General features: G+C 42.8%; 1 protein-coding gene across 1 annotated transcript in view; it reads right to left on the bottom strand.

Moving 5' to 3' along the window:
- The window catches only part of HOMER2 (homer scaffold protein 2), a 103,212-nt gene that overhangs the window by 54,164 nt on the left and 21,607 nt on the right, over window positions 1–27,441 (bottom strand). Inside the window, exon 2 of the mRNA XM_090028713.1 lies at window positions 6,090–6,246. Coding sequence (XP_089884839.1) covers window positions 6,090–6,246 — 157 coding nt within the window. The remainder of the gene's footprint in view (window positions 1–6,089; window positions 6,247–27,441) is intronic.

The following is a 27,441-nucleotide window of genomic DNA, read 5'->3' as shown; positions in this document are numbered from 1 at the left end:
CAAGGCAAAGCAATAAACTCCAAAACTTAGCATGCTGGAATTTATTCCTTCTGGGTGCCACTTTTACACATGCACCTGGGACCGCAGCACTTTGAGCCAGGTCAGAGCAGCCCTGGCTGGCAGTGGGCCCAGGGGGTCAGCTTGCCAGCCCAGGGCTGCTCAGACCTCACTCAATGCGCTGCGGAGGGGCTGCCTGGGGCTGAAGGGTTCTCCAGTGTGGGACTAGCCAGCATGTGTGCTGCTGCAGAGTAAAGCAACTCTGCAGCAGGGTAGTACTTGTAGAGCTAATTAGTCTATTTTAGTCTATTTAGCTAATTAGATGCACCTGAAAAGGCAAAATACAAATGAAGGAAGTGCAGCAAAAAAATTATTCTACTCTCTCTCAGGTTGTTGGGGAAGCTTTATTATTCATAGCATGATGTTATACTTAAAAAGGGGTATGGGACTACAAATGGTTTGAAAGAAGCAGCATCAGCCAGTAAAAGTAAGGTATACTTCCTCATGGTTCAGATGTACAGTTGCTGATAGCAGCAGAATTTTTACACCTGGGTCCTATTGCTGTAGCTCTGGGTGAGGAGCAGAGACTGAGTTACAAACCCTTCTGCCTGTACTTGCTCAGAGTTTTCCTCTCTTTCAGCATATCATGCTTTCCTGCTTCTGATCCTTTTTTAATGCCCTGTCCACATCCTTGGCCAAGTTAAAGCATACTCAGTGCAGACAGAAGATTCAGGAATTTTTGCAACCAGTCTCTAACAATCCTCTCATGAAATGTGTCCAAATATTTTTTCAGAGACCAGCAGTTTGGTCAAAATTAGGTGAATTTTCATGAAAGCAGCAAATAGCACCTCTCTGACATAACAAATCTCCTGAAATTTCTTGTAGGGGTTTGAAAACGTGGGAGACCCTAAATCACCTAAAATGGTTGACACTTGCAAAAAGAAATTCAATAAAGGACAGCTGCCCATCATAGAGAACAACTGCCTGGATAATTTAAGCTTTTCAAAGTAATAAGCAACTGAAATCTGAATTTTACTGCAGGCAAATGGACTAAAGGCATCTTGGCAAACTGCACTTACAATGTACTTCCCAGTGTTCGTGTCATTCAATATTTGGTCCTCCAGGTAACTTAACTTACCAATTTCATCTTCACAAGAGATACGTTACCACAAATAGTCACTTTTCTTGTGAGTAAGGTGTTGCTCAGACAGCCTAAGATACTTGGCACTCACATTTAGTTGTCAAACCTGTTTAAGTTCCATGTTCCCTTAACTATTTATGTTTGCTGTAAATATACAATGAATGTATGCTCATAAAAAGAGCTGCATGGTTCCCCGAAGACTTGAGTATGTTCTGTAAAATACTGATAATTATGGGGGGTAGAGAGTCAGGAGAGCAGTCATGGTTTTCAAAATAAATCACTCTTTCAAGGACCATGGCCTTATGGTACATTAGAAGTAAAATAAATATTCATCTAGTTAGCATTTCACAGTCAGTTGCTGACTTTATGAATGGCAGCAACAGTAGAAAGGTTAGAGTGACCCTACATCCTTTTGCATATTTGCAAGTCAACGTGCTGACCAGCACAACCTGTTGGATGCTAAAAGTAAAATGTGGCTTGCATAACAAAGTTACAGGCAATGCTTGATTGAACTTCACCGCACTGCAAATAGCTTTCTCCATATTTTCGTTGTCACTATATAATGTCAGTGTCTTAAAGTAAAATCACAGCAATTGCCCTGATGCTGGAGTTAAATAATACTGTTTGTGCAAATGTCCTGACAGGTTCAGCACAGCTTGTCCAAGCACACAAGTTGCCTGAGAAGTGTTGTCTCATAGTTGGGGCATAGAACAGGAATTTGAGAGTCCTGTTAAATGAAGCTTCCTGGTGTGAGCACCAAGCTTAAGATACCCATATTTCAGCTTGCTTGTCTTTACGATGGGGATATCAGCAGTTTACTATTTGGGTACTGTTGAGAGAACATAACTGACGGCGCACATTCTCAGCTCCTTGGATGGAAGAAAGCTCTACAAACATGCTTAAACTACTGAAGAACCTCTGCTGTCTTAAGACAACATGGCTATTCTCTGCATGGCTATTCTAGTGCCTGGGCTTTCTTCACCAGCTCACAGTCCCACCTTCCCTTACAAATAGAAGAAGGATAATAAAAAACTTTCCAAAGAGCCAAGGAAGGACTATGGACCAGATCCTACTCCACCTATTCAGTGTCTAAATGATAGTCAAGTATCTAAGGGCATTTGTACACAACACCGGGGGTTAATTCTCCCTAAATTGAAGCAAAAGTGGTTTGTTTTGAAATTGAATTGAAGTGGTTTGTTAAAAACACAGTTTCAATTTAGGGCAAAGTAACCCCCCGTGTTGCATACACCCGTGTCCACCCAATCCTCACCTACCTCTCTAACAGTGGAGAGGGGAGAGCGAGTTGCTGGCAGGCAGAGTGGTCAGTGCTGGCGGGCAGTGAGGGGGGGTGGGGAGGAGACTGGTGCTTCCCTCCACAGCAGTGGCAGCCCCTCCCCTCCCAATCACCTGGCTTGGGCAGTCCCAGGGGGTACCACAGCTGCAGAACGAAGCACTGGGCCCCTGTGCAGCTCAGGTAGGCAGGCTCAGGGTGGGGTGGAGAATCAGGCTTGCCACTTTTTCCGCCCCCACACACACAATTCTGCGGACCCTGCCTTCCTGGGCTGCTGCCAGACTGTCTGCATGGTCTGCTTGCACAGCCGCTGAGCCGCACAGAGCCCAGTATGTCCCTCTGTGGCTGTAGGGTAGGAAACAAACTCCTCAGAGGTGTTTTAATTTGCAGCACCCCATGGTCACTTGTTGCGTCCCAAAGTCACGCCGCCAAATGTGTTACAGAGGCTGTAATTAACATGCAATGCACTGCAGAATGTGCAAACAGCAGTGCCATTAAAGCAGTGCAAAAGGCATTTAACCCACTTTAAACACTGCAAAATGTCATCTACAAATGGCCTAAGGGTTTGTCTGTGCTGCAGACCCAGAGACACCTGCTTCTGAGCATGCCTTATCCATTTACTTCCACTCCTACTCACCAATTCCAGAAATCCCTCTCATTTGCCAATCCCTGCTGCTTTGCTGGGTTTGGCACATGTGAGCAGAAGCAGGTGGGATCATGGTTAGGAGGTGGTGCCTCTGGCAGCAGTGGGGATGGGGTGTAGACACCTTAAGTGTAATCATCTTCCACCATGCTCAAGTCCCTGAAATTCCATTCGTGCAAAAAGGTGGCTGCTAGTCTTCCTCCTCCCTGCTTCTGGGCCTTCACCTTAAGCCTAGGACAAAAGCACTTTACAATAGTAGCAGCTTTTCAGGGATGTTAACATTGTGGTATACGATTGAATTTACAGCTGAAAGCTAGACTAGGATGTGGTCCCCTAGCCATGTTTCAAGCCAAAACAGGCCCAGGACTGGAAGAATAATTCAGGTATCAGAAATGATTCACTTTTTGCTGAGATACCTCAGGGGAATGTTTAAATGTAAAGGCTGTATATGCATTTGCTGAATCCCTGATTTTCCCTTCCTTTCCTAATGTATTTTAGTCGGATTATACTGATTCTCCCTATCCCTGAAGAAGGTTGTTTGTGCCTGAAAGCTTGCAAAGAACAATTTTTCCAACTATTTAGTTGGTCTAATAAAATATATCACATTTACCCAAAGAACCTTGTCTGCCTAGGCATAAGACACATTCTCCCCTTAGAGCATCATGTAGCACCATTAATCAGTGCACAGACTGGGGAGAAAACACTTCCCCAAATAAATACCTTATCTCTGACCCAATAATGTAGCAACTGGGCTTCAACCTTCTGCAGAGCATGTGGACAACCCTTAATAGGATGCACATTGGACCTGGCTGGTGTGGCCACCTGATGTACAGGTAGCACCTGAAAACCTCGCCTGGCTGCAACTGTGGAAACCCTGACCAAACCATGGAGCACATAACATCCTGGCCCAGATACAAGTTTGAGGGTAACATCCTGGAGTCATGCTCGCTTTCCAGCTGGGCATTGGTCTGGCTGGGGAATTTGGAATTAAAACTGTGACCACAGCTCTTGCCCCTGAAACCATACAAAAGAAGTGCACAGATACTGAGACAGGCGTGCACCTCCCACCCCACAGCCAGCAAAATTTGTATTTGCTTCTCCTTGCACAAAAATGACATCATAATACATTACATAATTTTGAAACTGAGAAAAATATTCTTAAACTATTTATTGAAAAGTTTATATTTTTAATAAGATTAAGCAGGGAGAGGAGGGTGGCAATAAAGCTTAGAATACAACTTCAGGTTGACCAGCTATTTGCTTGCTAACCGCAGTCAGAACATTAAGCAGTATACTTTAGTTTTCTAATTTAGATATTAATGAGGCAACCATCAAACATACAAAGGCGATAACTCTGTTCTTCAAAGTTAGGGGTCCTCACTGAAATCAAAGCACACATGCATTCGGGGGGAATCTAATCCTAATTATTTATGAATAGTAAAAGTTACACACATAAGGTAGAAAGAGATGATAGCTCTGTGCAATTTCTTCCGTTTTTCCATACTGAGAAAGGAAAAATGCGTCATGGTGGTAAGAACTGACAAAAGTGATCTCCAGTCTCTCACTCTGGATGAGGGTCAGAATTACTCACTGAGAATGTTTTTTCAGCTCCAAGGATGGACAATCATTTCCTTCAAAACTAACACGCTCCAGTCTGTATATACACCTCTCACTTACTATGGCCTTTAAAAATATAATTTTGCTTCCCACAGCGCGCGCACACACACACACACACACACACACACACACACACACACACACACACACACACACACACACACACACACACACCCCCCCCCCCCCCAGGATTACCTTGAATGGATGGTGTTTTGATACGCACAGAAACCCAATTCCTTGCTGTAGTCAAATTTGGGCTAATTTTTGTCTAAGGCATTAATAGGGTCAAGCTGGCTAATATGATATAAAACTCTGTGTATAGAACAGGGGTGGGCAAAATATGGCCCACAGGCAGGACCCATCCTGCCAAGGGATTTTATCTGGCCTGTGGCAGGTCCCTTGGCCCCTCCTAGCCCAGGTGCAGGGGGCAGCCCAGGCAGTTGTGTGTGCAGCCAGTCCCACTGCCTGCCAGGCACACAGCCGGGTTGGGGTGGCACAGCTGGGGTAGGCTGGACTCCTCTTCCCAGCAGCCCTGGTGGTGGTGGCTCCTACCAACTGCTGCTGCCAGGTCACCATTGCTGGACCCAGCCCCACCACCTAGGCACCCTGGCCTGTCTGACCTACCAGGGCGCTGGACAGAGCAGGCGGGTGCGTTATACATGGAGACCAGCCCAAGACCTGCATAGGCAGGGCATGCTCAGCTGGGAGCATGGGAAAGGACTGTGGGTGGGCAGGAAGCAGGGTCCAGAAACAGGATGGGTGAGCAGAGCTGGGGCCAGAGCTGGGATTGTGGAGCGGTGACAGCACGGGGCCAGGGCCCAGAGCAGAGCCAAGATCCACTGCTCACACGTCCAAGACAGGTGCTGGTTCTGCCAGGAGGAGCATGCAGGGAGTGGATCACGGCTCTGCCCCAGGCCCCAGCCCTGCCTACCCGTCCCCACCTGCCCACGGCCCCATTCCATCGGCCTGGCCGAGTGCGCTGTCCATGTGGGGCCTGGGCCGGTCTCCATGGGGACCCTGGGATCACAGTGCAAGGCTGGGGCCTGGGGCAGAGCCACTTAGGGAGCTGTGGTGAGCTGCTGTGGGCCAGGGCGGGGAGGGGGGAGCATTGACCTGGTCCACGACAGCTCACCAAAACTCCCTAAGTGGTCCTCTGGCCCTAATAATTCATGGTACAGAAAGTCATGGTACAGCAACTCACCTGGTATACTCCCAAAATTTCTGTGACAGAAGCTTTGACGGTATTAAATACATACAGTAGATTATACACAATTCAAGTATTTTTTTAAATTATGTTTGTGGGCAAGCCCATACATATCCATCACCAGCTAGTGATGAGCAGCATCATATGATCCGCTCCAATCAATAAAACATGCCAGATGTATCTGTCAGCCTCCTACCTTGGCTCCATCCACACTGATAATCCGATAGCTGTTTCTTGTGCTGTCATAGAAGTAGGAAACAGTTACAGCCTGCTTGCTTGCAGGAACCCAGTTCTTCTTGGTGCTGGGGTCAATTTGGAAGACATGTGCTCTGGTTGTGAAGATGGGCTGTTCTCTGGAATAGGGAGGGACAGGAGAAATGGATGCATGAGCTTGTGGAAGATGAAATGTAGAAATCTGCTCTTGATCAAGCTTGTTGAAAAGAGCAGGCCTGACCTTGCAGTTCACACGACAGACTTCCAGAGTTCAGTGGAAAAACCAGCGCAGTGAAATTGCTGAGTCAGCACTCCCACCTTCTGTACCCATGCTTAGCTTCCTATGGTGACTGACTCTAGCCCAAGAAGAAATCAACGGTTTCAATCCAATTTTTGTCCCCCAGATGTTATAACAACTTGACACCATTAAAAAAAAAATTCCACGTAGATTGCTACATGGTTTCCTGAAGATGCACCAATTTCTTTCTTCCCAATCATTCAGTCATACAAGTCAGACTCACTGCAGTGTCCTAGCCATTCTATCAGACCAAATGCAGAGCGTAATTATTTAAATACTGGAATCTTGATTCAGTTTGTTCTATGGATCACCGTAAAAATTTCATTGGATGCAAACATAGTTAACCACCCTGGGGGAAGGAAAGGGAGGAGGAGGAAAGTGTATTGCATTTCAATTCAGTAAGTCGCATCTATGAGCAAAGCATTTGTCTCCACCTCCCAGCTTCATTCCTAAATACAACACTATTTCCTAAACATTTTTACAGAACAAGACAGTACCACACACAGTGCAAGGTATTTTTTTTTTTTTTAAACAGTTTGACAGCGTAAAAAGTATATGAGAGCAGAAAAGAGACGCATGTAATTACTTGAACTGAAGACTGCAGTTGAGATTTTTTAAAACATTAAAGCAGTAACATAGGTAAATCTCACTTCCAATTTAACTTATGGTATTTACTTGACTATAAGATGACCTTGAACGTAAGATAAGATAAGCCCTCCAAAATAATCACAGTCTATATTTGGAAAATTTATAAATTTATTATAGTTTTCCAGGCATAGAATCTAACTACTGGAATTCTACCTCCCCACACTGTACAACAGGGAAAGCACCGTCTGGGGGGGAGGTCAGGTGCCTGCCTTGCTCTCTGCCCTATCCACTTCCTCCCCCCTTCCTGTCCCCAATACCCCTATCTCCCCACAGCCTCTGTCCCTCCTCACAGTGGGTCTTTCCCCCAAGCTCCCCCCAGTCTCTGCCGTTCCCTCTGCTCCCCCCTCCCACCTTACTGTCAGAGTTGCTCGGGCTACTTCGTCCCAGAGCACAGCACATGGAAGCTCAGCTCTTGTCTAGTCATGCAGCGGTGTCAGTGCTGCTAATCAGCGGACAGGAGAAGGAGCTCCATACTCTCTGATGGGAGAGACTCCATCCCCAGTTGTAGCCGAGCTGCACCTGACAGTAAGGAGGAAGGAAGAAGGCAGGTGAGGGGGCCAGAAGTAGTGCAGATTGGAAGTGGGTGTGGAGTAGGAGGCTGCTGTGGGTCTTACTCTGGCTCAGGGCCAGTCAGAGCTGCAGCAGCCACCTCCTCCCCCTCCATTTCCTATGTGAATAAGACAAGGGGCTTTTTTCCCCAGGCTGATTCAATAAATATGGTATGACTGCCACCTAAGTTTAAATTTTAATTGAAAAGCAAAATCTAATCATGCTTATACATTCCTTTGTGCCCTTAAGTTTTGTGGGCTACCTGTTTAAAACATAATATTGCATATTATATGACTACACTATTCAGTATGCTTTTATCATACAATACTTTTATCACTGAATGATATACCATTAGCATCTTAGCTTGCTGGGCATGATACAGAAAAGCCATTGTATTAGAACACAACCCTTTATGAGAGCCTCATAGTAAAAACATTTACAACATAAATTGAAAAGCTGCCCTAAAGAGTCTTCTATAGGTTTGGCTAATAATGGCTAGGTGACAGTGTTCGTTACTCCTCCCCCCACCCTTTTTTAATGTACTCACGTCAAAGCCACCAACCTGTGCAGTTATCTGGTCACATGGATGGGTATTTTTATTAGTGCTTTAATCATGTTCAGTCCCTTTATTTTTCTGATAGTTTATTAGGCCCAGTTATGTTATTTTTGGCTGCTTTCAGTTGTTCAAGGCAGGGACTGTCTTTTACTCCATTTGCACAACACCTAGAGTAGCAGGGCCTTAATCCAAACTGAAGCCTCCAGGTGCTGGCATAATAAAAAAAAGAATTAGTCATCATCATAAAATTAACATTAATCAGTGTCAGGGGCAGGGTTGTAAATGTACTGACATCAAAGCATATATAATTGCAGAATTAGCTCAATAAAGGTAGTCTGATATTAAAAAGCCTAATGAGGCCTAAAAAAAAAAAAAAGTGTACAAATGCAAAAATCATGTTTTTTTCCTTGTTAGACATATGCAAAGCTTAATTTTTCAAGAGCTGTCAAATAAAGTTTCTTGATGAAGGGCTGCACTGAGTTTAATAAAATGTGTGTGGAAGGAACTGCAAGTACAGTGGGGCTGTTACATGTGTGTAAAGGAATGTCATTTACTCCAGGTTTTTCTTTACTAGTAGCACTTTGAGACTGATGTAACGTTTAGTCCTAGGTATGGGATTCTGGCTTTCATTTAATATTTTTGCAATCCCTAGCTAGACAAAGGGGGCAGTTCTTTAGGTTATTCCGAGAATACTTTCATCATACAGTATGGAGACTCACCATCCAGAACCCCAGAGAACTGTCAGGTTTTTATACAGCTAGTAAGAGTGAGTCAACCTTCAACCATGGCAGTTGTTTCTTTTACATGAAAGGCCACTGGAGTGTCACCTAAGTAAGCAGCTTTAGTTTACTTATAATGGAAGCCAAGGAAGTTTCTCCCTTAACCTATTTGGTTCTTTCCCTGTTATAAAAAAAAAAAAAAAAGTTTTATACATCTCCCCACTGACTAAGGAGCTACCGCATATATTTCTCTTTTTGTCTTGCTCTGTTGCTCTGCATTCTGTTATCAAGGATCATTCACTAACTATAATATAATGCCATTTACGTCAAACAACAGTTTCAAGATTTTTGGATTTTTTTTATACCTTCCCCTTTCACCAAACTCTACACCCATCAGTACTTTCACAAATAAATGCCTGTTAAGCCATCTTCCAAATGCCAAAAAATATTATTGAGTTTTCTGCATCCTCTATGTGTCTTCATCTGTAGTAAATTACAATACAATGCAGGGGCAGGCAATTATTTCTGCTAGAGGGCCACTTATTGAGTTCTGGTGACCTGTCAAGGGCTGTAGCCCCAACCCTTGACAGCTGCCCTGACACCTGGTCACCATCGTAGGTCTAGAACTCCTGGCCCCTAACCCCTGCCATTTGCTACCATAAGTCCGTCCCCTTGCCCCAAGAAGTACTCCTTTTGGGAAGGGGGTTTGCCATCTTGGAACCGGAAAAAAATTATACACTAAAACAAACACTGACATATTTTATTTTAAAATTTGTTCTTATTTGTGCGCGTTTGCATTGCGTAGAGGCAATTGCATAATAGCTCAAAATTAAGTCTTACTCCTGTATATTGTGGGAGGTGCGGAAGGGTGTGGGGTTATTGGTGGCTGGAAATAGGGTTCTGGGGGGCTGTAGGGGTGTATGGATGTGAGTGTATGTGAGTGTGGGGGTATGTGTGGATGGGTATAGGAGGCTTGTAGGGGGTGTTTGTGGGGATGTGTGGATGGGTATGAGATTTGTGGGGTGTGCGTGGTTCTGCTGCCCCCTGGGCATACGGCGAGGCTGGGGCAGCTCTGTGGCAGGACTGCCTTTCCAGACAGCCCAGGCAGCAGCCGGTCCTTCTGGATGTCACTGCTGCTGGCCCCAGCTTTGCTCTACCAACAGGGACCTGGGCACAACCCTGATCTGGCATGCCCTGTGCCTGCTCTGGATTTGCCTGTACTGAGCAGCGCCAGCACTGGGCAGAAACTTGCTGGGGGGGAGGGGTGGGGAGGAGGAGAATAAGTTCCTCCCCCTCGCTGCTGCCAGCGCTTCTTGATGCAGCCGCCTGGACCCCACACCAGGCTGCCCTGCATCTCTGGGCTGCTCAGCCACACAGCAGTGACAGTGCAGAGCAGATGCAGGGCAGTCCAGCACAGGGTCCAGGCAGCTGCACCAGAAAGTGCTGGCAGTGGCAAGGGGGAGGGGATATTTTTCTCTCATGCTGAGCAACAGTTTCTACCCAACGCTGATGCTGCTCAGTACAAGCAAGTCCAGACCAGGAGCGCAGGGCGCCAGATCAAGGCTGCGCATGGGTCTCGGCTGGTACCATGGGGCTGGATCCAGAAGGAGCTGCCACTGCCTGAACTGTCTGGAAAGGCAGTCCCGCTGCAGAGCCACCCCAGCCCCACTGTGTGCCCACGGCGCGGCCGGATGTGCCACAGGCAGACGGTGCCTGGGCCAGGCAGCACCGAGGGGCCCTCCGCAGGCTAGATCCAACCTATGGGCTGTATTTTGCCCTCCCTGATATAATTCAACAAAAACAGGAAAGTAGCTGGAAGAGGCAGAAGATACCGAGAATGAATTACAACACACAGTGAAAGAACATAAAGGAGAGACAGCAAGAGGCAGACAGCAAAAGAGAGAAAACGGATACTGAAAATAATGTAGAGGAAGAGGCATTCTTGTTCGCTGTATGTTTTGTTTTTTAATTGGTATGAAAAAAGTGTGGGGGGACAATTCACAACTAGCCAGTCAGATTTGATGAAAAGGCCAAATTTTTCTATCAATTACACCAACAATGTGCTTAGCTTCAAAGAGTATAATGCAAAATCATTTAGTCCCTTATAACTTAATTTTAAAGGCATATTACATGTCTATTTGTTATATTTCAAATGCAAACACCCTGCAATTGACAGCTAAATAAAAACCATGCAGTTACCATCTAGAATAATAATGTGCAAGAAAAAGATTTGCTTTATTTCAGTAGGCTGCAGTGTGTAGTTGTTGGATTATATGCAACAACCTCTTAGAGCCATATATCACCAAACATCTCACTGAAGCAAAGCATACTTGTATTTTGTACCCAACATCATCTCCAACAGCAGCAGCACTCATTCCTCCAATAAGACAAGGTCTTCAAAATCCATTTACTGCTAGGTTTCTGTCTTTCTGAATCTAAACCCTTCCTGTGTGATCAGCTGTTACTTAGGGCACAAGGATCCACTGTCTCTGTCTGAATAGCAATCGTATTATACTTCTGTAATTTAACTAATCTAAAAGGAGAAGCTGTTGGCCTATCCTTCAGTCCTCACACTGGAGGGCCAGCAGATTGCTTTTTCCTGGGTTCCTATCCTTTGACTTGTCTTGACTGGATAGTCCTGCCAAAAATTAAACCTCCTGCCAGCACAGGTCTTTGAGCTGCTGGAACACACAAACCTCCTCACTCAGTCAAGGTACAGGCCCTAACAAAGAGATTTGTTATCTTTGGCTCCCGATTATTCAAAAAAGAATAGGTGTATTTAACCAAGCCATGGAGTCTTTCTAAACTCAAGCAGACACTGGTGACATCTGCAAATGAGCAGGTAAACCTTGAATAGCTCTCCTGTTTTCAGACACCCAAGTCCTTTGTTTTCTAGGGCTTTCCTTGTTGTCCTATTTCAAGACTAATGCAGATCACAGCTTATCTTGGCTTGTAATAGTCACCCTTGCCAAACCTATTTCCATATAAAAATTACAGAGTTTTCATTTCAAAATAATAGCACTGAAAGGACACAGCTTTATTAATATGAAACAAAAGAGGCATAATAGTCTGGTACTCTAGCTCAGTGGCTCTTGGTTGCGGTTCTTAGCCCATCAGCGGGCCACGAGTGTGGAGCCGGAGACAGAGGGTTGGCTGATCCCTCCCCAGGCCCTGAACAGCATCACTTTGAAATGCCACACTGCTCTGCATGCACTGCTTCCTAAATGGGAAGGAACACAGATGCCTTAGTATAGTGCTGAGGGGAAGCTAATTAGCTGTGCAGGCCATTCGTTTCTGCCAAATTAGGTTCCATAACAAGTCAGATACCTTACTTCTGGTTCCTGAGGTCATGCAAATCACTTTACAGTTAAGGTGGTCTGTGGTATCAGAAAAGCTTAGAACCACTGATATGGTTTATCTTTAACACAGTCAGAGTCATTAGAGTACCAGACATGAAGCTATACCACAGAAGTGGCCAACTAGCAGCATACATGCCACAAGTGGCAAAGGAAACCTGTGTGTGTGGCATGCAGCAAATCAGGGAAGGAGCAGGCAGTACAGGGACATAAAAGGCATGGAGAAGACAGCAGAGCAGCAGACAGAACAGTGGAAGATGATTGGAGTGGTACTCAAGGAGGGCACAGGGCTTAATTTGTGGCACACCTATCACAAAGATTGCTAGCCATCTGCCATGGGTGACTGGTGCCTCCCAAGTCGGGGGGTGGGGGAGGGAAGGGGCACTAGATTGCTGTGGGGGGAGCAGGGCAGCAGCCTACTGCCAGTGCACTTCCAGTTTTGTGGCCGGCATTTCCAGGGGGTGCATGTGCACCCACATGCACTCCCTACATGCCACCAATGCCATCTGCTATATATTTTCTCTTCATTGTTGCCAGTTTAACTGCGTTGAGCTCACAGTTTTCAATTTCCCTGAACTGCACCAATGCTACTTTAATTCTGCATTCAATTTTTTACACTCAAAATAATTATTCTAGATCAATGGTTCTCAACCTTTTTGTACCAGGACCCATTTGTAAACATCAGTGGTCAGTCTCAACCCTGTGCCCCTCACTCCCAACCTGCTGCCCCCACCCCCAGGTCCCCAGGGTGTGGGACAGAGGGTGGGTGTGTGAAGCATGGGGAGACACCAAGAAGGCTCAAGCAGCCCCTCGCAGGCTGGACCTCTGCTGTGGTTTCCCGCATTTTTCTCCTTTAAAAGGAGAATCCATTTTTTAAATTTGTTTGCGACCCTTTCAAATATTCTTGAGACTCACTTTTGGGTCACAACCCACAGGTTGAGAAATGCTGTCCTAAATTATGTTTTTAATGTTTGGTATTTGAAGGAAAAAGATCAACAGATTTATCATCAGTTCTGAACTAATTTTTATTTTGTTTACAGAAAAAACAAAAACATTTGCTGTCCACTTTGTTTGTTTAATATAGTCATTCATTCAGAAGAAATACTTGGCATGAATGGTTCTGTTTTCCTAATTTTACTTATAGCTTAGTTCTTCGTAGCACACACCAGAAGGTAAACTGGATGCACATGTGGTTTATTTTAAGCCTCCCTTCCTGCTCTATGAAACAACCTAAAGAGTTTTCTGACCACTTGTTTTGTGTGTGTACAAGTAAGAATTTTTATTTATCACTAGCAGAAGATAAATATTTCCATTTGTGGATAGCAGTTATTTGGAAGAACATGAACAATGTCCATACAAATGGAATTTACAAAAGGATTAGATTATGCCTTAGTTAACTACACCCTGAGGAATTATGAACCGCATGCTCTATGGGATATTAAGTGACTCAGCTGACAAACCTGTATCAAATAACCACTATTTTTCAAGTATTTCAGGTCACGGACTTGAAGGCAATGTCACTAATCAAGTCTTTCCCCGCTCTGCCTGTCTAGTTCCTGGCTATCAGTCCTTGAATAAAACCCCAGAATGGCTCTATTTGCAATTAGGTATAAGAAAACAGGTGTGAACACCGTGGAGACATAACACAGCAACTCATTGTAAGTCACTTTGCCAAAAAGTAGGTGCTCTTCCATGAGAGATGACCGCAATCACTTTAACTGTGCCCTTTGTTGGTGAACTGTAAAGGAACAAACAAATAAATGCAAAAAAAAAGGGTAGCGAAGGGCTAGTTATTTGTGGATGATTCCAGGACTGCTACCATTTCCAGTTCACAAGAGCCTGATGCAAAGCAACAGCATTGCTAGCTTGATTTTATAGCTGTTGTGCTAGTAGATGCAACTATGTGAAAAGCTCATTTTTCATTAAAAAAAACCCATCTATTTCTAACCATCCTGTTCTTTTAGAGAACAGTTTAGAAAATATCTGAATCTTTAAAAGTAAAGAAAACTGAGGCCAAAAACTCCTACAATTTAAAAAGAAAAATCATGAATTCTGAGTAGGGAAAATAAAAGAAAAGTAGAATATTTATGTTAAATATGTTTTTCCTTTTTAAAAATAATTGTTTAAAATTTAATTTGAAAATTAATATGAATACCTAAACTTGGTAAAAAAATGTTATGTATGAATGAGTCCTCTGCAAGTTTTTCAATTATATGAAAAAGTGAGGGAAACTTACTTTACCTTCTGAGAGCATCTTAAGTTTTGTCAATTGCTTTATAATGTAGTATCTTAAGTATCTTTTATTTCCAATCTATAATGAAGTAATTGCTGGTATTTAGAGTTTCTTAAGTGGAGGTACTTCATTTCTATTGTGCAGAAAAAATATTTTTGTCTTAATTATTTGTTGTTTTTAGTTTAACTAGGTAGTACAGGGAAAATATTTACTGCATGTGGACCAGTTTGCTTAAGTTGAAGAAACTGGGAGTTATAAAAGCAGGAACACTTGTTTTCCATGCTATACATAAAAACTCAATAGGAGAAATGAAATCTGTTAATTTAGAAAAAACAAACAAACCCCAAAAAACCCCATACAACCTGAAAGAAATGGATAAGGGTTTTCCAACGTATTTTGATATCCAACATCCTTAAAACATGCTAGATGCCTAACAAACAACTATTAGGCACCTGGCTGCACCTCAAGGCACCTATATACTTTGGAAAATGTGGCCCATATTGTCCAGGAACAATCCAACAATTCACTAGTTGCAGTTAATATTTCATGTTGTATTAGATGTAAAACATGTTTTGATAAACATTACTTTTAATGTCTAATAAAAGATATCAGATTTACCCAAAAAACCTTGTCTGCTTATATCTTTAGACCAACACAGCTACAACCTATATACCTTTTTCATGTACTGATCACATTATGTAAAAGTTTATAGGAGCACAGGAAAATAGAGCTGGAAGGGACTCTATGAGGTCATGCAGTCTAGCCTTCCACTCAAGTCATCCCTGAATTAACCATCCCAGTCAAATGCCTGTCACATTTGCTTTTGGACATTTCCAGGGATATTCTGTGCCCTGGGGAACCATCAGATGACAAGTACAGGGTTCCCTGGAGCCATGTCCCAAATTGGGACCTAAATGACCACAGCCTTTTTCACTCAAACACTGAGTACCTGTAAGATGATTCATGAGCTTGTCGGCAGGATAAGGGTTTGTCTGCAAAACTAGGATACTGGGCAACATAATACATAGCAAACATTTGTCAAAAACAATTATACTTGAAAGTTGCCTTGAGATCAGATACAGTCAATCTAAAATTCCTAGATTAAGAGAGTTCTCACCTTGATATTGTACAGTTACTTACACTTTGTTTACACTGACCAGTGGACAGTATTGTATCAATAGAGTATGTGGCAAATGGAAGCTTATTGAAGTAGTAATTTTACTGCTATTGTTCATATAATTTACATCTTGAACAGAATTCCTCTCTCAAAGAAGCATCTAAGTAGTACTAGAATATAGTTCGTGTGTCAGCTCACTATCTCCGTGCAGGTACTAATACACTTGCACGTTATGACAGCTCCAAAAGATTTGAGAGATGAGGATTTCCACCAAAAAAAAAGTAACATAGTAACACAAATCCAACTGTTATGATACATACTCCCTTTGTCATTATAGCACAAACGTGGCACGCTTTGTGGCCTGAGCAGGGACCACCACCCCTGCAGTTTTCAGCCCGCTGCACCTTAACACACACAGAGTCATATGTCACAAGTTCTGCCTGTCAGCAGCTTGGGGTGCAGTTCCCCACAAACCCCTGCACCTATCTCCTTGCAACTTGGCAGGCTTTGTGGCCTCAGCAGGGGCCACCACCCCTGCAGTTTTGACCCCCATGGTGTAATACATACACAACGCAAGTTTTGCTTTCAAGAATTTGGGGTGCAGTTCCCACTGAACCCCTGCACTGATCTTGAAACATGGCAGGCTTCATGCTCTCAGTAGAGGCTACCACCCCTGCATGTTTCATCCAAATCAGACAAAAGACAACAAAGTTATAGATATTTCACTGATTACCCATTATACCCTCAGCTGGATCGAAGCAGAAACCCAGTCCGGAGCTCCAGATCGGATTGCTGTAGCATCTGAAGTGACCAGATCTGAAGCCAGATCAAATAGCTGCCTACTCGCACAGGCCTAGCTAACAGCATATCAGTGAATCGTGCATGTAGCCAACATAGCAAAAAAAAAGAGCAAACACATACTACACTTCAAAAGTCATAAAATTATTTTCTTAATAAAGATGTCTGGCACCTGAACCAAATGCCAGTTCTGCTATTTAGCATCTGGATAAAATTGTAACGGCTGTTTTGGGGATTTATTTTAAAAGCAATGTGAGGGGCAATAGTTCACTGTTTTACATTTCACATGGAACAGTGAGAGAAGGAGAATTAAGGAGCCTTCAAGAGAAATCCACTAAGAATGAGTTTTTTTGGTTATGATGATGATACACAGTATCCAATAGGCAAAATAAAGGCCTCCATATTGCATGAGATCCTGCAAATCTGAGAGTGCCAATTCCCAAATATGCATGATTTTTAATTCCATCTATTAAAAGATAATAGTCAGATCTGCTGGAGAATAAAAGGTGCTACATTTTTTAACCATCTGCTTTTCAAAGTGAACACACACTAAATGTATTCCGATAGCAATTACTGGTACTACTATCTATACAAATCACTTCCTATGGTCTGCAACCTTCTTGCTATTTTTTCTTTCCCTTTTCCTCACCTAATGAGACTTCATCCTTGTTTGCAAGTATTTTAAAATGACCACTTTTGTAAAAAACATAAAAACAAAACCAAATTCATCCTCCATTCCTCTCCCACAAAAATATGATTAAAGAAATTAAAGTTTGCTTTCCCACGTTCTGCAGCAGTACATAGGGAGGAGGCAAGTTCAGACAGATTAGTTCTGAGGGAGAAATTAAATGAAGCAGATGATCACACAAGTCAGGTTCACTAGGTACTGGCTAACTTGGCAGATGCATAATGATATTTTAAAGCCCTTCACAACCAGATCAACAGTTCAAGTCAGCCCCTGTTCAGTCACACAAAGACACTACTATCCACTGCTTTTGATGGCCTACATGAGGCCAAGGATTGACTGGACACATAAAGAATAACTATGTTCTCATCCAAAGAAGTGACCCTTCCAGGTCCAGGGAGAAGCACGTCTGTGTAGTAATACCTCAGGGAATTCTGAACGGCAACTGCTGTGCATCTACAACCTAACTAAGCCAGTGATGCATAAGCTTTTATGAGCTCATAAGCATCTGATGAAGTGATATAAGGCTGCCAAAAGATTATGCATCTCTGATTTAGTTAGTCTACTCTATACGGTGCATCTCTACCATGCCTCCTGCCTGACTTCAGACTAACACAACTAACTATTCCTCTCTGCATCTATGGACTTCCTCATTTCCCAAGTGCTGTCCAGATACTTTGTTCATACTATGTTCATTTGGTCCTTTTTTCCTGGTATGTGGGCTTTTCCTTTAAGATTTATATTATATGATTTAGCAATGTCACTATCTGTTATGGTTCCTTTCAGGCAGTTACTTATTTAGGGACCTGTGTAGTAGATTTTTAATATAGGAAGCAACTATTTTGTGCAAGATAAATCATCTTCCATAGTACAAAACCTATAAATATACAAAAGATGTCATTATAAGGAAGTGACAGCAGCACTGATAAAAGTACATCTTGATGCAACCACTTTTTGTCCAAGAAAAATGACAAAAAGGGGCTTAGAAATCAGTGAACAGGGAAAAGTTTCCTGATAAGCATGTCACGTGAATTTATTCTTCCCTAATTGAAATGTCTGCTGTGCAGGGTGAAGCAACATTGCAAGGAATGTTTTTTGAACACTGGACTGCACTTCCTCCAACTGAGAAAATGTCAAATACACAAACAAACAGCACCTACTCTTCAAAAGTACGTTACAGATGCCACTTGTGCTTGCCTAATTCCTAATGATAATGCATGTAACCTTTGAGTCAGAAATACATAAGCAAAAAACATAATGTAATTTTAAGTAAATACATGTTCTGAAGTGGCTTCCTAATTTATTTTAATTGCATCATTTGCATTCCCATAGCACCCAACAGTCTAAATCTGGCTCTTATCCAAAGCACTACACAAAAACACAGAGAAACTTCAGTCCAGCACCAATCTACTGCACAAAAGCCAGCCCCATCCAGTCCTTTTTAAAGATAAGCATCTTCTTCAATGTTTTTATTATTATCTGGAAAAATTAGAAGAATATGACTGACAACCTTTTCTTGCCATTTAGCCTGAATTGTACAGCATTTTCCCACTAACTGCAATGCTTGCAAAGTAAGGATACAAATTTAATTACAGATACAAGCGCGATAAATCTGAATACTAAACCTGTACTACACTCAGCTGTACTATTTCTTTTCCATGATAAAATATGATAAGAACCTAGACTCAATGGACCACTAATTCTGACATATCATTTGCCATTTCTGACCACAGTTCTACAAACTGCTGCAAGTGAGCAGAATGTAGCCTATGTAAGGAAATTTGCTGGAGTCACCTGGGCTTTCTCTCCATGCACAATGAGCCACAGGAGTGGAGCCTACAGTATTAATTCACAAATCACAACACTATGTACTATGTCTGGCCAGATAAGCTGTTTGCCCATGCCTGTCTATAAGAAACACAGGTGTTTTCCTTTTATTAAAGTTTGTTTCAGGAAAATGTCAGAATCTTCTAAGATGAAATCACTATTAAGATTTACACATTTACTTCTGATGGCTCCCACGTTCCTCAATTTAACATTTCGGTAATTTACACAGAAGTTTTAAATGAAGAAAAAACTAAACTGTTTTTCATAAAATAACAATGTAATATTTTAGGATTATTCTGTTCTGACCTCCACGATCACTTCTTATCTACGCAACGCTGCCCAGCAGAAGAAGGTTTCAACTTCAAATTCCTTCCTTAATATTTATGCATTGATAGATATAATAAAGTAAGCAAATAGATCTTCTAGTCAAATCACTTTTAAGTTCTTCTCTTTTAAAAAAAAATTCTATATATTTGTGTGAAAAATATAAATAATCCAACCATACAGTGTACAATGCTCTGCAAGCCAGTTTTGTATACCAACGGCCTTGCATAACTGTTCAGCTGGTGAACAGCTGTTCAGCAGCAGCTTCTGTGTTTGCAACAGACTTCCCTACCACAGCGGGATGGCAACTTGTTCAGTGGTGCAGCAGGTTAATTCATCAGCTTCTGTCTTTTTGGATACTTCAGTCTCAAAATCATAGCAATGTGAGGCTAGAAATGATCACAAGAAATAGTCGGTCCTGCCCTGTGCTTGGAGGCAAGGAACGAGTATACTGAGACCCGCCCTGAGAGATGTTTGTCTGATCTGGTCTGAGAAACTCCAATAAAAGAGATTCCATAACCTCCCTGGATAGCCTGGTATAGGTGTTCACCACCCTTGAAGTTAAAAAATGTGATCAGTATAACCTAAATCTTCTTTACAGCAAATTGAGCTGACTTTTTTCTTGCCCTATTGTACACTGAACATACAGAAGATAATGATAAATTTCTTCTGTAAAACCAGTTATTATATAGTGGCTAACTGTTGTGTCAAAGCCTTCCTGCATGAAACAAACCCATTTCTTTCAACCTTTCCTGATGAGGTCAGGAAAACATGACCTTCTCTGTTATAGCTGCTCTCTCCAATTTACCTATATCTTTCTCGAAGTGCAGTGCACAAAACTTGAAAGTGCTCCTTCTGATGCCTCACAGAAGAGGCCCAAGTGAATAATTACTTCCCATGGCTCACATTCTTGTTAATACACCACAGAATGATGTTTTTCTCCTTCTGTAGCAGCACCGCAGAGTTGACTGAAACTTAGTTTGAAACTTTATAACCCCAGACTCTTTCCTGCAGTATTGCTACATAGTAGGGCTGTGATTCAGGTGCTGATTCAATTCCGAGGAGATTAAGCTCTATTCAGTGGCCAAATCTCCAAATCCTAATCGAATCAGGAGACCAATAAAAAGGTCTGAATCAAGTTGGAAAGCTTCAGAGATTTAGGGAGCTGGACCCGGACCCCATGCTAGTAAGTGGGGGGGGGGGTGCTGAAGGAGAGGGGGAAGGGACCATGGAGGAACTCCCACCAGGCTCCATCCCCTGCCTGCTCCCCCAGCGCACCCCCTGACCCCCGCCCACTCTCCCAGCCATGACAATGGCTGCCCCACTCAGCCCCAGCTCCCAGTTCTTTAGGAAAAAAAAAAAGGCAAAGAAACAAAAAAAAAAAGCCCTGCACTCGCTGGCTGCTGCGTGGCTGTCGAGGCTTCTAGGGGCTCGTGGCAGGGCCCCCCATGGAGCACAGTGCAGTGGGGGGCAGCGGGGATCGGCCTCCGCCTGGCAGCAGCCAATAACTGTGAGGCTTTTTTAAAAAAAAAAAGAGCCAGGATGCTGGGGCCGGGCAGGGCAGCCATTGATGGCAGCAGCCAAATCTCTGAATCAGACTTGGCCGAATCAATTCGGGACAGTGATTTGAATCACCAAATTGAATCACTGCCCCCCCCCCCCAAAATTGGCCGAATTAGAACAGAATACTAGCCACTTTGCACAGGCCTACTTCACAGACAGTCAGTTTTGTACAAGTTTCCCTCACTTTGTGCTGTACATGCTCTCCTGGAAAATGGCGCATAACTTGAATTTGCATAAAGGGAACCCACTTTACAATGTAACAAACAGGGATATGTTCCAAGACCTTGACTGTACTGATCCCCAGACCCATTTCTACCACTTATACAAGACAATTTTGGTACTCACCAACAGCAGAGAGGGGTAGGAGATAAGCTAGCAGGACACTTAGACATCATAATGGAGATGGCAACTATAGAAACACATGACACTGACAATGAGCAAGGAGCACAGATCCACACAGGAGACTATATTCTGGTGTGCATCACTCGCACAACGCACTGCACAAAGCAGCTGACTGCGGACTTCCACCATAAGAGTGAATTTGTCTCACATATACGAATTTTCGGTATAAAAAGGGTCATCACATAAGAGCGAATTCACACAGAACTCTCATAAAGCGAGGGAAACCTGTATTCACGAACTTAATTGCTCTTCACCAAAAGGTAGTGCTTTGCACTTTAACTGCATTTTGTTGATCTCTGACCTTTCCTTCAAATCAAGTTTATTTTGCATTCTGTCTCCAAAGTACTTGTAACCTCTCCCTTGTGCCCAGGGGTCATCTTCAGATTTTACAGGCACATATTTTGTCCCCTCATCCAAGTCATTAATGAAAATACTGGACCCAGGACAGACTCCAGTAGGACTCCACTGCAGAAATGCTCCCAGGAAATATGATGTAGCTAAAATTACCATTAGGTAATTTAGGATAAAACTGCTTAGGGAAGCTATAAATTGTTCAGGGCCAAATTATTTTACTTACACCATACTTACGGAGTAAAAGCTGCGCTAACGTCAGGACCTATCACACCTACTGATTCCCTCCACAACATCTGCCTTTCCATCATATCATCCTTAAGGTGCTTGCAGGCCTTGAGGCAGGAGCAGGCGAAGTCCAGCCCATGGGCCAGATCACGCCTGCAGTGAAGTCCATTTCCCAGCAGCCCCTGCCCACATTACTGTGGCTAGTTTCCATAGAGACCCTAGGAGCGGCGGGGGGCAGTAACAGCGCAGGGCCCCGAAGACTGGCCCCAGCCGTGCTGGGATCTTGTGGCAGCGACAGGGTGGTCCGGAGCCAGGGCAGAGCTGCGATCTCCTGCCCCCACGCCCCACCGATCCTGGGGTCTCCATGGAAACTGGATGCAGAAATGTGGGCAGGGGCTGCTGGGAAATGGAGTCTGGCCAGATTTGCCATTTTGCCTTAAGGCCTCACACAGGTTGCTTAATAATTTGTTCTAAAAACTTTCCAGGAATCAAAGCCAAATGGACTAGCTTAGAATTCCTGACATTCACTCCCCCTTTCTAAAGGGCTGATAATGTATTTATCCATCCTCAGTCACGTAGGGTTTCCCTCATACTCAAACATAACTTGCTAATGGCTCTAAGACTGCTTTGTCTAGTTCCTTAAGCATGAAGTGAAGCAAGAATAACAAGTCCTGCTACCTTGTATACAGCTTTCTAATTAAATGTTCTTTAACCTGTAATTTCCCTACTCTCCTATCCCATTGCTACAAATCATTTTGTGAAAAATAATTCTGCTAGGTAGCTGGTGACAATACAGATTTTTTATGAAGACTGAAGCAAAAATAGGTGTTGAACACTTCAACCTTCTCACCAGTGTCCTTTTTTCCTCTCCTTTTCTACTTGGTACTTTCCTTTTATCTAGATCTTACTTCTAGATTGATTAATAGATTCAGAGATTGTAAGGGCTGGAAGGGACTTTGGAAGATCACTGGGTCCAGCGCCCTGCACCAGGCAGGAAAGACAGCTGAGATCAGGTGAAAGAAGAACTTCTTCTTTCCTTTTGCATCCCTTCTTAATTTTAACTCATCTTGTGCCTTACCCTTACTAGCTAATTTTACTTCTACAAGTTTGTGCTATTCCCTGATGCACATTCTTAGTTCTGTGTCCTTGTTTCCACTTTTTGTACCAATCCTTTTATTTTCAGGGCCCCTCTGCACATGCAAGTCAAGGCATGATGGGATCTAGTATGTCATCCAAATAATCATGCCTCCTGCCATGCCACACATGCATGGCAGGAGCCACAATTTTAGGAGTGTGTATTCAATTGAATCAGGCCTTATTGCCAGTGCAGGGGGACTTAGGATCGGGCTCCCCCTGCACCAGCAAGCTCCCCTGGCTGGAAGCAACTTCACGCTGGGCACAATGCACCTCTGTGACTGGGAGCCCTGCCAGCTGACAGGGCTCCCACCTGCAGGAGAGACCTTGATACATGTGCAAATTAAAGCTGCTATACCTTTGAACAGTCTCTCTCAAATGCCTGTTCTCCTGCACTTTTCCCTTAGAGGATCTTCAACAGAACCCACTTACCATGTCTCTGAGTTTCCTGAAGTCCATTATCCTTATTTTACTGCTCTTGCTCCTTCCTATTCTTAGAACAGCCAACTCTGTGACTGCTTTCAAACCAATTATCCTCTACCTTCAACATACCATATTCCACAGTCCACCAAAACAGCCTGTTTCTGTCAAAGATCAGAAAAGCAAGACATGTGCCAGCCCAGTAAGGAAGGATACTCTTAGGGGCACTTGGCAAAACCTTAGCTGCTCCCTCCTGAAGTTCATAAATCCGTAACAGAGCTCTGAACCAGTGAACAAGCTGTGTGGGCAGAGAGAAGAAGTCTTGGATAACTTCAGTATAAATAGCAGACATTTGGGAGATCGGGGGTTCTTTTTTAAATAAATCTGATATCACACCTCCATAAGGCTCAGCTGTCCACATTCTAAGCTGAATTTCATTTTGTATACTGAATATTTTAGATGTAAAATACCATGGAAATGTAATGAGTTGTTTGTTGTTGTTGGTTTTTTGGGGGTTTTTGGGGGTTTTTTAAGTGTGAGGTTTGTTTTGTTTTCTTTTTTAATACGGTATAAGGCAAAATAAAGCAGTATAGTAACAAACTTATGAAAGCTATACGTTTAAGACCAGCAAGAACAGCAAGCAGGCATTATAAAACACAGGTAGTTTGTTACTTTCCCAAACCGGCAGCCACAAATTAATTCAGATCAGTCAAGTTCCATCATACTCTACACACAAGTTAGAGAGCCTGCTGCAGGATGTTCAACAATCAAAAGCCACACGCATGTTTAAACTTGTAAGATCACAAAACAACACCACAGAGTAAACAGAAGATCAAAGACCGATGGGATGAAAGGATACATTTTAATTTTACTTCAAAGTATAGAAGCACAGGTAATAGTCCCCTTTCACATAGTCAGAATGAGGCAGTAATACAAACCAATGGCAAGGCTGGAACTAGAACTCAGGTCTCCTGTTCTTCATGCTAGCTATTGCCAAGATTGCAGATTAGTTTTACATTGTGTATGTCTAAACCAGGAAAATGTTTGTCTGTTTAAAATAACAGGGGTTAACCACCATTAAGCTGTTACCCATTGGGGAGAAGAAAAAAAAAAAAAAATCACACACAAAACACACAAACAAACTAGGATTTACAGTCACCAGCTTTCATGATTACGCCCATAATTTTTTCAAAGCAAATAAACTGCAATATCGAGGCAGAAGGTCACTGCCTAAGGAAGGGGTGGCCAATTATTTCAGCTGGAGAGCCACTTTACAGTTTTGGTGAGCTGCTGAGGGCCACACACACAAAATATTTTAGAAGATATAATTTTAACATGTTATAGATTAAAAAACAATTCATATAGTAGATATTTGATTTCTAGTATATTTTAATTTTATTTCAAAAAATACAATTGTCCCGATTTGTTTTTTTTGAGTAGTGTATATAAAGGTGATTACATAATAGCTCAAAATAAAGTCTTACTCCTGCATAGTGTGCGTGTGGCCGGGTGGGAGAGTGTGGGGGGGCTGCCCTCACACTAGCTCCCAGATGCTGTCTGGGGGAGACCAGGTGTGCAGCAGGGCTTGCTCAGGCAGCGCAGATACGATCCACCCCCCACCCCCCCGGGGGCACTCTGCATGGGACTGAGCCCCACTTGCTCAGGGAGTCTGCACCATGCTCCTGCCCAGTTCTGGCCCCAGCCAACGCACAATCAGATGCCAGCTAGATCTGGCCTGCAGCCCATATTTTGCCTATCCCTGGCCTAAAACCTGAGGGGAACCCTTTAAAAATGTTTAGACAATCTCTTTTTCTTCTTTACTCTGGTTTTCCAGGCAATTCCCTCCCTGACTTTCCAACCAAGCCCTTTTCCAGGGCCAGTTAGGTCTGAAAATCCAAGCTTTTCTTGAGGGGGAATCTCATAGCCTATGATAAGTGCAGATCAATCCTGAGCAGAGGAGAAGAGAAACAGAAACTATATAAACATAGAACTGGAAAGCAGAATAGAAACTATCTGCAGCGTGACCAGCTACGGAGAAGCAGATAAAGAGAAAGAGGGCCAAGCATTAGGTCTTCAGTTTTGTCTCCAAAAATAAGCAAGGTACCTTTAAAAGTATATTTTGTAGCATTTAGACATGCAAGTGCCTGATTGGTGAATGTGAACAGGTTCTTATGCATCTACATGCCCTGGTCATCAATAATTTATGGATACAAATATTGGAAGCACTTGTGAAAAATCAGGACCCTAAGGAAAAAGGGTTCACTACACAAGGAAGAGATTTAGTGGTAGTTTTTTGCAATCTGAATGCACTTTGGGAGTTTCGAGTTGCAATTTTTCAGCTGATGAAATTCAAGTGCGTTTGGTGCACAAATTCTCATTAATGATTGTGATGAGGTTACCTACATGAAAAGAAGTTCTCAACTCAGCAGCAGTGCTAATTAACTGCAGCATCATGTGACTTCAAACAATCACAGCCAGGGTTCTTTAGAGCCCATTTTATATTACACTTGATATTGACTAGCACCCTGGAAATATGAAATCCATGCAAAAAAGCCATTTACTCAGCTCCAAGTTCTTTTCTTTTTTAAAAATAAGATAGCAGTATTGTAATAGACAGAAGACAATTAGCAAAGGAGCTCTTTACATGTACAGGAACTGTAATAGCTCTGACACTGGAGTAAAAGGCAAGAAATAATAAAGAAAAAATCCAAACCTGTTAACAAGAAATTCTCTCTTAAAAGCCAGGAATGTTAATTAAGACACATTTTAGGATTGCAGCTGACAAAGGAAGATTGGGAAGCACAGTTTTCAGGATAAAAAATATCAGATGCTAAAAATCATTATAGTGTCCAATTTTGTTGTAAGCTTATGTGCTCGCTAGAGTTAGAACATTTTAATTTATATATTAGATTTATAACAAAAAGATCACATTTTGCTTCTGAGGTTACCTGTAGACAGCCATTAATTTTTCAAGATGCTCTATGAATAGATAATAAAAGAATATATATGATTTGGAAGGGCTGAAAGAAACTAAGCAATATTCTAGATATAATATCCTCTGTAATAAAAGTACAGCCTGTCAATTTAGTATGTGACAGCAAAACATTATAAAGTATTATTTTAGGGTTTAGGTATGTGGAATTGCTGTGTATATCTTCAGTAATCCTGAAAATTCTTAGACACAATATACTTAAAGCCTTGAAAAGATAATCTACCAATTTAACAGCTATATAAATCTGGTTCATCTGTACTCATCCATGGAATTTCACACAGGCCTTGTATAGACATTCAGTTTCTCCTGGGAGAGTTGCTGCTCTCCCAGAAGAAACCATGAGTGTACAGATGTTCAGGCTTTTTCTCTCAGAGCAAAAATGGCCACTCTAGGAAAAAGATTACATGGGTATCATCAGGGATAAATCACTTCCAGGAGAGTTTCTCCTGGGACAGATAATCTCTGTACATGCTGACAAGAGAGGCTGACTATAGGTCACCTGTGTTAGCCATTTAAGGGGTGTCCTATGTACTGCTGTCATCTGTTGCCAGGCCAACTAAGGGAGCCTGCAGAGCACACCTCTGGCTGCACAATCTCAGCACTGAAAATTCTTCACTCTTCAGGGCCTCAGCATTCGGCTGTTTGTACACGTGGCTCTGGGTAAGTTTTTCTACTAGGAGAACAATCCTGGGAGAATTCTCCCAGGTTATTTGAATTACATACGCAGCCATGGTATCAAACTGATGTAGAAATGAATCCCAACTCCAGACACCCAAGGAAGAAGGTTTAAAAACTGCTTTTACCCCTTTCCTAGTGCAGAGACCAAATCTTCTACCCAGAATGTCACATAACAATTTAGGCCTTATTAAGATGTTAGGAAACCTATGAATTATTGCAGTTAAGTGAACAATCATGTCTGCCAGACAGGCTCAGTTCCAGTAGCAACCAAGGGTTATAGTATAGCTTCCTGTGTGATAGATTCATAGATTGTTAAGGGCTGCAAGGGACCTTGCTGATCATCAGCTCCAGTCCCCCTGCACTAGGCAAGTGACCCCAGCAAGGTGACTGTCCCGTCTCCTTTTGAAGATTTCCAAAGTAGGTGACTGCACCACCACTGGAGATAATTTATTCTACA

Source organism: Crocodylus siamensis, chromosome 15 (genome assembly GCF_052110815.1).
Source record: "Crocodylus siamensis isolate JL-2025a chromosome 15, ASM5211081v1, whole genome shotgun sequence".
In the NCBI taxonomy this organism is placed as follows: Eukaryota; Metazoa; Chordata; order Crocodylia; family Crocodylidae; genus Crocodylus; species Crocodylus siamensis.
The sequence above is the reverse complement of the archived record's forward strand: the minus strand, read 5'-3'. Positions and strand labels throughout refer to the sequence as shown.